The sequence below is a fragment of the Guyanagaster necrorhizus genome (assembly GCF_019112545.1).
Source record: "Guyanagaster necrorhizus MCA 3950 unplaced genomic scaffold BT62scaffold_10, whole genome shotgun sequence".
Taxonomy (NCBI): domain Eukaryota; kingdom Fungi; phylum Basidiomycota; class Agaricomycetes; order Agaricales; family Physalacriaceae; genus Guyanagaster; species Guyanagaster necrorhizus.
In genome coordinates, this window is record NW_025064889.1 from 241,665 (window position 1) to 253,457 (window position 11,793).

The 11,793-nt window shown below is 48.0% G+C and overlaps 4 protein-coding genes across 4 annotated transcripts; 1 reads left to right on the forward strand and 3 right to left on the reverse strand.

Annotated features, from left to right (window-relative positions):
• Positions 1-341: 341 nt before the first annotated feature.
• BT62DRAFT_1018307 (cytochrome P450) lies at positions 342-2,665 on the reverse strand (the record flags this gene model as incomplete). The annotated part of the gene is made up of 13 exons (XM_043178245.1): positions 2,284-2,665; positions 2,096-2,228; positions 2,005-2,040; positions 1,800-1,952; positions 1,669-1,745; positions 1,546-1,621; positions 1,383-1,494; positions 1,191-1,325; positions 964-1,130; positions 801-905; positions 641-748; positions 438-581; positions 342-387 (listed from the first exon to the last, which is right to left on the reverse strand). Exons 1-13 carry the CDS (start codon positions 2,507-2,509, stop codon positions 342-344), a joined length of 1,518 nt encoding a protein of 505 aa, XP_043040671.1. The 5' UTR covers positions 2,510-2,665.
• A 1,066-nt stretch (positions 2,666-3,731) lies between these two features.
• Positions 3,732-5,837, reverse strand: BT62DRAFT_980255 (cytochrome P450; the record flags this gene model as incomplete). Its single annotated transcript, XM_043189496.1, has 12 exons — positions 3,732-3,774; positions 3,831-4,133; positions 4,187-4,291; positions 4,347-4,513; positions 4,567-4,701; positions 4,756-4,867; positions 4,922-4,997; positions 5,057-5,133; positions 5,184-5,336; positions 5,385-5,420; positions 5,470-5,602; positions 5,651-5,837. 12 exons carry the CDS (start codon positions 5,835-5,837, stop codon positions 3,732-3,734), a joined length of 1,527 nt encoding a protein of 508 aa, XP_043040672.1.
• Positions 5,838-7,546: 1,709 nt separating this feature from the next.
• On the forward strand, positions 7,547-8,325 carry BT62DRAFT_993490 (uncharacterized protein; the record flags this gene model as incomplete). Its single annotated transcript, XM_043190410.1, has 2 exons — positions 7,547-7,639; positions 7,684-8,325. 2 exons carry the CDS (start codon positions 7,547-7,549, stop codon positions 8,323-8,325), a joined length of 735 nt encoding a protein of 244 aa, XP_043040673.1.
• A 1,429-nt stretch (positions 8,326-9,754) lies between these two features.
• Positions 9,755-10,662, reverse strand: BT62DRAFT_892698 (pali-domain-containing protein; the record flags this gene model as incomplete). The annotated part of the gene is made up of 5 exons (XM_043183115.1): positions 9,755-9,915; positions 9,968-10,165; positions 10,221-10,366; positions 10,422-10,438; positions 10,501-10,662. The coding sequence occupies 5 exons, from the start codon at positions 10,660-10,662 to the stop codon at positions 9,755-9,757; spliced, it is 684 nt and encodes a 227-aa protein (XP_043040674.1).
• Positions 10,663-11,793: the final 1,131 nt, after the last annotated feature.

Consider the following 11,793-nt stretch of genomic DNA (forward strand, 5'->3'; position numbering starts at 1 on the left):
AAGTACAAGCCTTGGAAACATCGTGTTAAGAGATTCGCGGCTTGTGGATCCTAGAAAACGAATTTCCATAAGATTGGACTCGGTCAATGAAGCCGGCGACTGAGACTACGAAATAAAGAGCAGGCGCCGAATAGTGCCGCGTGAGCGGAGCTCAAATGCACATCGGCTGAAGCTGCCATATCGAAGAGGATGTACATGGAAATATCAACACATATATAGCACATCGTATGAATACACACATACACTTTTCTAACCATAATTAAATAAAGTCAAGTCCTTGCCCATGTCCAAAATAAAAAGGGCTATACTGCCCGAAAACTCATAATTATAAACATCGGGGATCATGCAGTCCTCGGAGCGATGGAGCACTTGAACGCCTTTGGATGCCTACATAGCAATAGAGTCAAATTGCCAAGTGGAGAGATGCCTTCACATACCTCACGAAAGAATATTCGAATTCCGGGACCACCGTTATGGTATTCCCATCCGAGTCTTTGGCTTTCGTTATATCGAATGACGCGACAATCATCGAAACCGCTATCCAAATGCCCGCGTCGGCATAATGCCTCCCAGGACATTTCCTGGGGGAAAAAAAGATTCAGTGTCAAGGTTACGAATACCAATTTGTCTTGAACCTTACCGTCTACCAAAACCAAACGCCACATCGCGAGGGTCGAAATCTTCTAGTTCTTCTGCGTATCGTTCAGGACGGAACACATCAGGGCTAGCACAGTTTCTCATCATTGCGCTAGAATCGTGTTATTATTGAACAGATACCGTAACGAAAAAAAAGAACGTACTAGATATTCGCAAAAATAGTACTACCTTTCGGGATAAAACGATCTCTGAAGATATCGTCCTCCATCACTCGATGGGGCAAGCCTAAGGGTACAGGAGGGTTCCATCTTTATCGATAAAGCGGTTAGAACTGTTGGCCCGAGTCATTGGTATGAATTAACCGACCTATAAACCTCCTTGATGACGGAGTCAAGATATGGCAAGGACTCCCTATCGGAAATGTCCGGCAGGCGCCCACGCCCCACGATGACATCCATTTCTTCCTGTGCTTTAGCGAATACGCTCGGATAGAGAACCATCGCCAAGATGAAAGACGTGAGCACACAAACAGTCTATTCGTAACAGAAAATTTAGCGCCCTCGTTATATTTAACGAACCTGAGAGAAGCTTACGGTATCTTCGGCGGCAGAATATAACGTCCCAGCCACACCTTTGATATCCTCGACATCTTCGTCTGAAATGGTACCCATGACGAGACGGTCTTTGATGAGCCTCGAGGTAAGAGAGGGCGGCGCGGTTCCCATATTCTTTAACAAATAGTCAGTGATGAAATGAAAGATGGGGGTAGTAAATGAATTCATTACTATTTCTTCTTTGACCTGTTCGTATGGAATGGTCATCATCTGTTCTACTGCGGCTTTGACCTCCAATGCATCACGTTTGAATGCCGAGAATGGGGCCCATGTGGGTATATACCTAAATAGTGTATTAGCGCTATATATTTGATTCGCAAGACGCGCCACCAACCTCATCAACGGGAAGTAATCCACTAACGTAGCAGCCGGCGAACCGGATTGTATCGTCATCTTCAAGGCCTTCTCAGCTAGAAAACATCAACTTCAGGCGACAAAGAAAGAGGCCATAACTGACCCAGCTTGAGGGTAAGATCATCATTTGATTTCACCTCGGCACCATATGCAATTTTAAGAATGCTAGCCGCGGCATAGCTGTTGATGATGTTCATTCAGGCGAGATCATCAACTGAGATAAGAAGTACTGACCTTCTGATATGTTCCAAAAATACTTCAGGACTGTCGGCTAGCCCTTTCAACAACGCTTTTGCTGACTGATTGTGTATGGGTTCAAGATTCTTAACGGCACGATGATTGAACGTTTGGTGAATGAAACGTCTGTGTTTGCGGAAACGCGGTCCACTGGTAATAGTCAGTTCACTAGACACCACTAAGAGAACAGGAAGAAACTTACTATCTGATATGTGTAGTTGAGTTCCGCCATCCCATCCTATATGGGGTGGGGGAAATGTTAGACACGGTCAAAGGAGCGAAGCGTAACGTACATCTCTGCTAGTAACACGAATCGTGGACGATCAGAGTATATAGCACTCCTGCGCTCAAGTAATTCTTGAGCAGCCTGAATGCTGCTGAGGACGATCGTGGATTGGCTGAACACCTTGAGATGTATGACATCGCCTACAGACGAGGTTCGTCATGACATTCCCAAACGATGTGAGAGCCATTATCTAACCGTAGATGGTCCCCCACTCTGTGAACGTCTCTTCGGGATGACTGGATTGGATTTGCAGTATGTTACCAATAAACCAAGTCGGTTTCGGCCCGTCTGGTACAGATAGTTTATGTTTATTCGGGAACGAATACCTCGCGTAGAGCACGACGGCGAGAACGACGAGAAGAGGTATGAGCAACAACGAGACTTGTGAGGAAAACATAGCTGTTGGGAATGGAGGATACATCGCATATGCTCGGCCTCGCTTTTAAACAAGGCTGAATGCGGATCACCATTGCGGATGTATTGCAATATGTATGAGAATTCCGGGAACAGAGTAGAAAATAGAAAACAAGAGGCATCCACATGAAATATGCGATCGAGGGAAGCCAAGCAGGTTCGAAGAGGCCGAACGGAACATACAGCCAGGCGACATAACGCGCAAGCTCTATCGAAAGGCGGTACAACAGTACTTGACAGGAAGCATTTCGATCGGATAGTCTTCTCGACTTTCTGATGGAAGAGACATCAGCTGGAAGCGCAGAATAATTCAATTATTGACTTTCGTGGACGTCGCAAAGCAGATAATGGTCATCCGGGCCTTCCAATCCACGGACCTGTGGCCAACCACTCCAGGGTACGAAGTCGTCAATGATAGAAGGACTGATCATGAGACGGACCAGCTGGTACTTTTCATGGAGTGATATTATGGACCTTATGGTGTCGGGCGGGAGTAAATAATCACGTTCAGCCATGCCTGGGCCGAGTTTGTAACCAAGAGCCTCCGGGCGCACATATACGTTAACCGGAGGCACGTAGAGGATACCTATCCGTAACTGAGAGCGCGACCCGGGTGCGTTCGACGGTAGCTCCAATTGGGTTCCTCTGTCAGGGCCCGAGATGGAAGACGACCATGTTCTGAATGATTGTTTGGTTTCTTGAAGATGAAATGCTGGTCAGTAGGGATGGACAAATGCTCCAGAAACCCTATCGTAGTCCATCATCGCGAGTATACTGATCACGCTCCACGAAGAGGCCCCCCCACGAAGTCAAGGCTGAAACCGCGACGAAGAGCGCATCAATATGAGTTCTGTAAAGTTACCTCAGGAGTACATTTGATGTCATAGCCAGGGGGATGCCAAGGTCAGCATGGCTGTGGTCCATAGGGAACGTAGAAAGAGCAGCAACCTGCCGTCCCTCGGTGCTAGGTCGCCGACATTACGGAGTTTGAAAGTCCAACTGTGGCGCTTTCAGCTTGTATCAGGTAAATGACGACACCAGAAAAGTACATAAAGACGTCCGGCTATTGAACACCGCATGGATTGTCATTCTCAACTTATCCGAGCACTTTCCACTGAGCGGCAAGTAGGTTGCATTTACCTAATTATTCATAACACGAGTACAATATAGAACATTAATATCGACGATTTTGAGTAACAAAGCAGCCCTCTCGTCGGGACCGAAGCCATTTATTTTCGGGGTCGGATACAACACTCGAATTTCTTTGGATGTCTGGAAAAGAGATATGATATAACCATAGACAGACCGAATGAGCGACGACAACGCACCGGACAAAAGCCGACTCGAATTCGGCAACGGGTGTAATCACATTCCCTTCAGAATCCTTGGCCTTTGATATATCAAACCTTGAGATAATCATGGAAAGCGCCAACCATACTCCTGCATCAGCAAAATATCTTCCAGGGCACTTCCTGAAACCAGCGCTCAGCCTCAAGAACAGAGGCATCTGAAATACCACCGCTGACCTTCTCCCAAATCCAAATATTACGTCTCGGGGGTTCAGGACCTCTCGATCCTCAAACCGCTCAGGAAGGAAGACATCCGGATCAGGGCAATTCTTCAGGATCGCACTGGGCATGGGGTAAGTATTGCTGATGATAGCGACGCAGACCAAATGACATACTAGATATTTGCCAGGACGGTGCTACCCTTGGGAATGAACCGGTCCTTGTAAATATCATCGACCATGACTCGATGGGGTAGCCCCAAAGGCACCGGAGGGTTCCATCTGCAGTAATCTATGAGCCCCATTTAATGTTCACCGCTTTTGATGACGCACGAACCTGTACACCTCTTTGATGACAGCATCGAGATACGGCAACGCTTCTCTGTCATTCAGACCCGGCAATCGTACTCTGCCTACCACATCATCCATTTCACTCTGTGCCTTGGCAAATACGTCCGGATGCAGGGCCATGGCTAGAATAAATGAGGTGATCACACAAACAGACTAGACATAATGATCAGTAATGAGCTATTTAGCGTTTTCAACGGAGACCTTACGGTATCTTCCGCAGCAGCGTACAATGTCCCTGCTACACCTTTGATGTCTTCCTCGTCCTCATGGGAGAAACTTCCTGCCGTGAGATGAGTCTCTATCAGTCGAGAGGTTAACGACGATACTGCTGTTCCCAGGCTCTGCCAAAGCCCGTCAAAGAAGAATTAGAAACATCGATTGCAAACCAATATTACCATCTCTTCCTTTACCCGTTCATAGGGAATTGACATCATTTGGTCAACGGCAGCTTTCACCTGCAGCGCATCACGTTTGAAACGGGAAAACGGCACCCATGTGGGAATGTGTCTGGAAAGTGAGGTCATACGATGTCCACCGGCAAGTCAAAGAAGCGATACGAACCTCATTATCGGGAAGTAATCGACGAGCGCAGCCGCCGGAGTACCAGATTGTACAGTCATTCTGGTAGCCTTTTCAGCTACAAATGCATCATTTACAACGCCCGTCGCCAAAGCAAAACAGGAATGAACTACTAACCTAGTTTGATATACAGGTCATCGCTTGACTTAACATCCGCTCCGTAAGCCACTTTGAGGATCGTAGCTCCGGCATATCTATAGTAAACGATGCGCACGACGTTATGCTCTGCAGCAATAGGACTTACTGTCTAATATGGCCAAAAAATAACTCAGGAGTTGCAGTCAGCCCTTCCATCAAGGTTAGTGTCTCCTTGGCCTGTATAGGATAAAGGTGCGCAACGGCCTGTTGGTTGAACGTTTGATGCATGAAACGCTTATGTTTTCGGAATCGGGCTCCACTAGTGACGTTAGCTTGGAGAGTCCAGCAAAGAAACCCAGCGACATACTATCTAAGATGTGTCGACGCGTTTTTCCATCCCATCCTGGCACAAAAGATGAGCAACCGGGATAAGAGGTAAATTGTAATCATACATTTCTGAGAATAGTACAAAACGCGGGCGATCGGAATATATAGCGCCGCGTTTCTCTAATAATTCTCCAGCAGCTTCGTAGCTGCTTAGGATGATCATAGACTGGCCGAAAAGTGTAAGGTGGATGACATCGCCTGTCGACGCCATCAGTAGGTCGGAAAACTCTCAGTAACAATTCCTACCGTAGGTATGGGCCCATTCTGAAAATTTGTGTTCAGGATTTTTAGAAGGGAACTGCAAAACGTTCCCAATAAACCAAGCTGGCGTTGGTCCATCTGGACGTCGTAGTCTGCGTGCAGGAGCATACCGGTACACGATGAAGATGTAGAATACGAGCACTAGACAGTACGCAGGCAGGAGAAATGACATATCAGCCGAAAGTAAAGTGAAGGATATCGATAACTGACTAACACTGTGGGCCCCTTAACGGTTGCACACGACTGTCCACGGATCAACGTAACGCTCCACGCAATGTACAAATCCCAACTTACAACGTCCACAACGAAAAGAAAATTTCCGAAGAAGGCGAAGTTTCATTGCGACCGACGATCATGACACCAATCGCTCAACTGCAGCTCTGGCCCTACCGCCTCTATCGAAACAACGTACCCGTTTGTGTTGCACGACAGGAGGAATTCGAACCAGCCTTTTTGGTACGAGGTCTGAAAATCTGGTGGGGACATGCGGTCGTGAAGAAAAAAAATCTCCTTTGCGGGCTATGTGGAGTAACCGAGTTGACGAATCGGGTTGGTGGGTCTATTCACGCTGGACGACGGGTCGATGACGCTGATAGAAGCCTGATTACGGCGGAGTAAAAACTTGAGCTGGCGTTAGAATTTTAGAGCGAAGAACAGTTGTGTCGTCCCTCTATGACCGGCGCGTAGTCAGTTTTGACGACGCACCAACGTGAATGTCGTGCGACTATTAGTCATATTGGGTGTTCTTGACTGTAAAGACCATGAATATTGATGCAAAGTTGGTGAAAGAAGCGCCAGACGATCACCTATGATCAGCCAACACTTGTTATCGTTAATTTATCTGAGTAACTGTAGGCGACCGTCCAAACAGATAGGGATTAACGGTGCACGTGAGCCTTCTCGCGACCTTTCTTGACAAGTAAAGTCAAAGGAGGGAGTCAACTGTGATAATGTTAGTATACCAAATTTCGAATAGGTTGGCATATTGAGCGTTGGACGTGGGAGACCGCGCTTGACCTTTTTTACACGTGTTCTTAGAATCGACCAAAGTTTTCCGCATACTGGCAAAAAATCAGCATGCAGGATGCCAAAGGCATCGGAATGTATGAAAAAGTGAGTGCCGCATTTAATGCCCGCATTGACATTTCAATGCTGAATGACGCATGATATGTGAGGTAATCGGGCGTCTCAACTCCAGTATTCAGCCTCCGAGGATGTATACAAAGTCGGAGCACATTCTCCATTTCACGGGACCAGATGAGATCAATGCATCATTGCAACGCTGATGACTTTGAATACAAATTTCTTGAACCTGGATGCGGTATAGCTTCTTCGCCCGAGATGGCCGTCCCTATATGTCGATCGCGAAGGCTAGCACTGGAATCACTCATTCTAAATATATGAAGCTTAAAGTGGAGACCACACGCTTATGCTTACGGCTTTTCCCTTTTTATCGGCGCTTGCTTTAGTTGGCCCTGCCATCGCGAGGAAATCGCAATCGGTAAACGCGGAACGCGGAAAATTCTCAGTACTTCCGCGCTCTCTTGATTCGTCTGGGTCTGCTCGATGTCCTCTGAAATTGCGGTGAACTGCGGTGCATCACTAAACCAGAAGACATGAGAACCTTTATTTCTCTGGAGAGGGTCCCCTTCACGAATAGTGTCCACTGAAGACGTGGTAAAAATTAATCGGATAGCGGCCGAGAAGACATACGAACCTTCATACTTTTAGAGGGAATTCATGCGAACTTTCCGCTGCGTTCCTAGGCGTGCAGCAACTAGAGCTATCTCCGCCTTCAAGTTATCGCATTGGAACAAAAACCTTCTATTTTGGTCCAGGTAACGGTTCGGCTTGTGCAGCAGGCCCGGAGCCTTGTTGATAATGTCGGATGCGAGTGGTGAGATGTCTGGCATGGTTGGAAAAGGGCAAGATGGTGCTGGTTCAAGTTTTACCGCCGGAAATCGATCGCATCAAGTCCAACCACCCTCTGTTTCCAACCAAAATCGTTCTACTGGCAGTACAATCCTTTCAACATCTCTAGCACCTGTACCGCCATTACCGTCGCCGTCGAGTTCGACGTTCTCGAGACGGCCCGTATGCTGGAGACACAGCTACGCGAAATCGAGAGTCTCTGCCAAGAAGCCAAGTCTGCTTGTGACAAGAACAAGGCGAGAAAGAAGGCTCCCGAGAAACACTTGTCGTCCCTCAATGCCCAGCTTCAGCTGGAGACTGCGGAAACGGAAAGGTTTTGTGGCAGGCTCGCGTCGAAGTCGCCGCCAATCTTTCCCGACCTCAGTCCACGCTCACTCGACTCTCACTTTCACGTCTTTACTGACAAACCTGACCATAACAACGACACTTACACGTTCACTGGCAACGCATGGACGAGCCACGCAGTATCTGAGCCCACCGCCCTCGCAGCGTCCGCGTTCATCTCTCATCCCGAGTCGTTTAGCGACACATACGTCTCTGCTGATGGCGCTAGGCGACAGACTACGCTGCTGGCCTCCGACAGCCAAACGAACTTCCAGCACATTCCTTTACCACCTGTTCAACACCTCGCGTATCAGTCAATTGGACTAGATGCGCCATACAACAGCCTGGTGTCCCTGAAAAGCCAGTGCCCTAGCACAGATGCCGCGCTTTCTCCATCTGCCTAGCTAAGCGAGCAGACAACTGAGACTCCGTTCTCGTTCGAATCCGTCTATCGCCCCTACTACGACGCGAATGAGGCCTCGGCAGTCTCGATTGAAGGTCTGGCTGCTGGGAGAATTGCACATTGTCACTGCTGATGATGATGGAACGAACCGGAACTGTGTACGATGGAATACCGAGGTCACTGAGTACACCATCGAGCTGCGCAAGAAGGTGAAGACGAAGGTGAGTAGCTGGGCGCGAGGACTTTTGTCCTGAAAGTCCTGCCGAAACAGGAGATTGCCATCAATTTGTGATTACATATCTGTTTTGACATTTCTTGGGAACTTTTCTTTTTTCCAATTTAGAAACATACCATCCTCCCTCTTCGTATTTTACGTTCCCCGAATAATTTACCATGGTACCCAATGACAGAAGTCGCTGGATCTTCACTGTTCTTGCCCATTTTTCTGCTCACCTTCTTTCTTGCATCCCACCCCCACTGGGTCCAGCTGAACGTCGTTTTCTCAACAGTAATTCTAACAGATCCATCGTTACGCTGGCCAAAGAGAAAAAAGATAGCGTTGATTAGCCAGCAAGGACGGCATATGTAAATGCGATATACGTCCGCCCCACTGCTATCTTTGTACACGAACAAACTCGTCTATTTGAATTGCACTATCGACAACGAGGACGGCACTGCTCGGTGTGGATGACTTTCCTGCTCCCTTAGAGACCCCATTCTACACGACATACACTATACGTGACGTCCCGCAAACAGCAAAGGCCTAGTGCCAGGAGGGCCATTCGAAGGGTCTTTCACCGGTGTGGGTCTCTCGTCAATCGCAGGTTCGTTCTTAGGCTTCTACCCTTTAAGTCGCTCGACCGCCTAATCGTCATCCGGCTATGCTCCCAACGCCATCTGCACATGGCACACGCTTTCATTCACTTTCAACTTCACTTCCTTCAAACTGATTCAAGCTGGGGAACGGATCTTCATTTCTTACTTGATCAAAGATGAAATCCTGAAGCCCCCTATGACGCGTATCAAGGCCCTACAGGACGTTTATCCGCAAGTATACATCGTAGCTTCCCGAAGGAGTTCAAAGGCAATGACAGACGACGCGTTTCCCTACTTACCGCACTGGAGACTTGGCGATGGGATCGACCTGGATATATGGATCAAAGATCGAACCCTTCCTGATGATCATATTTATCAAGCGCAGTAGCTTGATCAATGGAACGAGAAGGTATGTTTAATTTTGACCTTTGGCGCTACTATTGTGCTATGGTCTGCAAGGCGTATCGTGCACTCAAGAACGAGTTACAAGCGCATGAGGAGGCCGAGAAAACAACAATGGATCAAATAAATAATCGGGTAACAACAATAGCAGTATGAACTGTGCTGCAGATAAGCAATGGTATAAGAATGTCCACAAACGAGTGGAGGAGTATCTAGTTGCGGCGGAAGCGCTGCCAAAATGGCTTCTTGGTCGACGACATGGGGTAGCTAGGGTAGGAAGAAGCACCAGATAGACGGTCCTTGCGACGGCCAAAGCATACCGTGCATCCTGCAAGGAGAAGCAAGATCAACGACACGAATGTGAGCCAGAACCCTAAAAATGTATTAACTCGGGGCGCTGTACATAACTTTAACAGCATCCGTACCTGGGCCAGTTTTCGTGGTGGGATCCAAGTCGGTAAGCTTGTCAACCTGGTGCTTGAGAAACGCATACAAGGCGATGTCACAGGCAAAGGCGATGAGAGTGAGCATGGCGGCGAGGAACGACATGAGCGAAGCAAACAAAGTGATGGTAACATGCTGGGAAAAGGACATCAGGAAAGCAATGAATGTCACAACAGCCGCTGGCACATGAATATCAGGACTTGTTTATCCCAGAAACAGAGCCTTGATACTGACCAACGGGGTGGACGGCTAATCCTCGGGTCCACGAGCTTCCAATATCAACCGTCTCTGTACCCGCTGAGTTCTGAATAAACAGAGTGTATCCATGTGAAGCGTCTCCGCAGGTGCGATCTCCATTAGTCTCGTAACTGCACGCCGCCCTATCAAACAACGGAAAAAATGAGTAATGTGGGAGATGCCACTTTTACGGAGAACGAGTACCAAATGCCAAGCTAAAACAACGAAAATCAGCTCGCCTTGCCACAAGACAGTATTAAATATTAAGAGCACGTACTCGAATCTGATCAACTCCCTGACCGTCAACCTTTCCAGCGCTAACCGTGGTGCGAGCAATGTCGAGCCCAGTGAGGAAAGGCAGCGAGATGGACGTCAAAACGCTGAGAACGAGTGCACAAAAGAGGAATACAATTCCTGGGATACAGAACTTGCGACTCATGATGCGATTTGGTGAGACGGGGTATAGAGATGATGATGGTGGTTAGAAACTGAGGGGGGTTCAATTTCAAATTCGCCGTCCAATGATTCACTAGGCTCCCACGCGTCGCGTTTTGCACAGCCACATCGTGGCGGTGTGATCAATGGAGCTGAAACAACCAGAAATGAAGAAAAACATTAATTGAACGTGTTGCAGACGCAAGATGCAGAGCAAAACAAAATACAAGCATGCGCTGTGTTGCCACGGTTTAAGTCCGTTACACTGATCTAGACTCCTTCTCCCCCACAAAACCCGAGAGGCATCACGGCATCGACGTGGAACGTTCGCGTCCCGACGGGGAAGAAAGAGATACTGTATATATATCTTCATTCCAGTTCGATATGATATGGCTTATCGAAGATAAGACGCTAGGGGAGTACCGAAGAGCAGACAGCAGTCGTGGCAACTGAACAGATTACAATCAAAGGAGATATGCACAGGATGATGAGACGAAGATGCTAACCCTCTTCGCTTTGGCTACCTACGAGGCATCCTTGAACGCCGCTGTAGCACTAGTGAACCAGTAGATAGCTGACAGACTCCGACTCAGAAGATGCGTACCTACAGTAAGATGCTGTTCGAGATTTCTCATTCGGTACCGGTCGCATCGAGTCTCGGATTAATCCAAGTTTCGAGGGAGGCTTTAGGACAGGTCATGTGTACAGCTATTAATCATTAGCTCCTTCTCCCGCGTCTAGTGACGACCAAAGGACGGCAAAAAGAGGAAGTCATCTCGAGCCCAGTTTGACATCTCCAACTCCAGGTAAAGAACTGTGGCCTCGATAGGAGCAGGTACTTCCGCGATGCTTCGCCTCATTCAGGCATGGAAGATACGTAAATATGTTTGCCCCCGTCGTCAGCGACTACTTGGGTTGGTCAATGGACCAGTGGGGCCGTGGTAGTCCAGGTAAAGCCACAAGACCTCTAGAACAGACATGCGACCTATGCCAAGGACACGTGCAGTCATGGTGATTCGTTAATACGAGCTGAAATGGTCCGCTCTTGACTGATTATTGGCCCATTCCAGTCCGGAAAGGATGAAAGTTGAAATCCAATATCAGTTCCCGTGAAGATTCATCCGAGTTTCGTGTT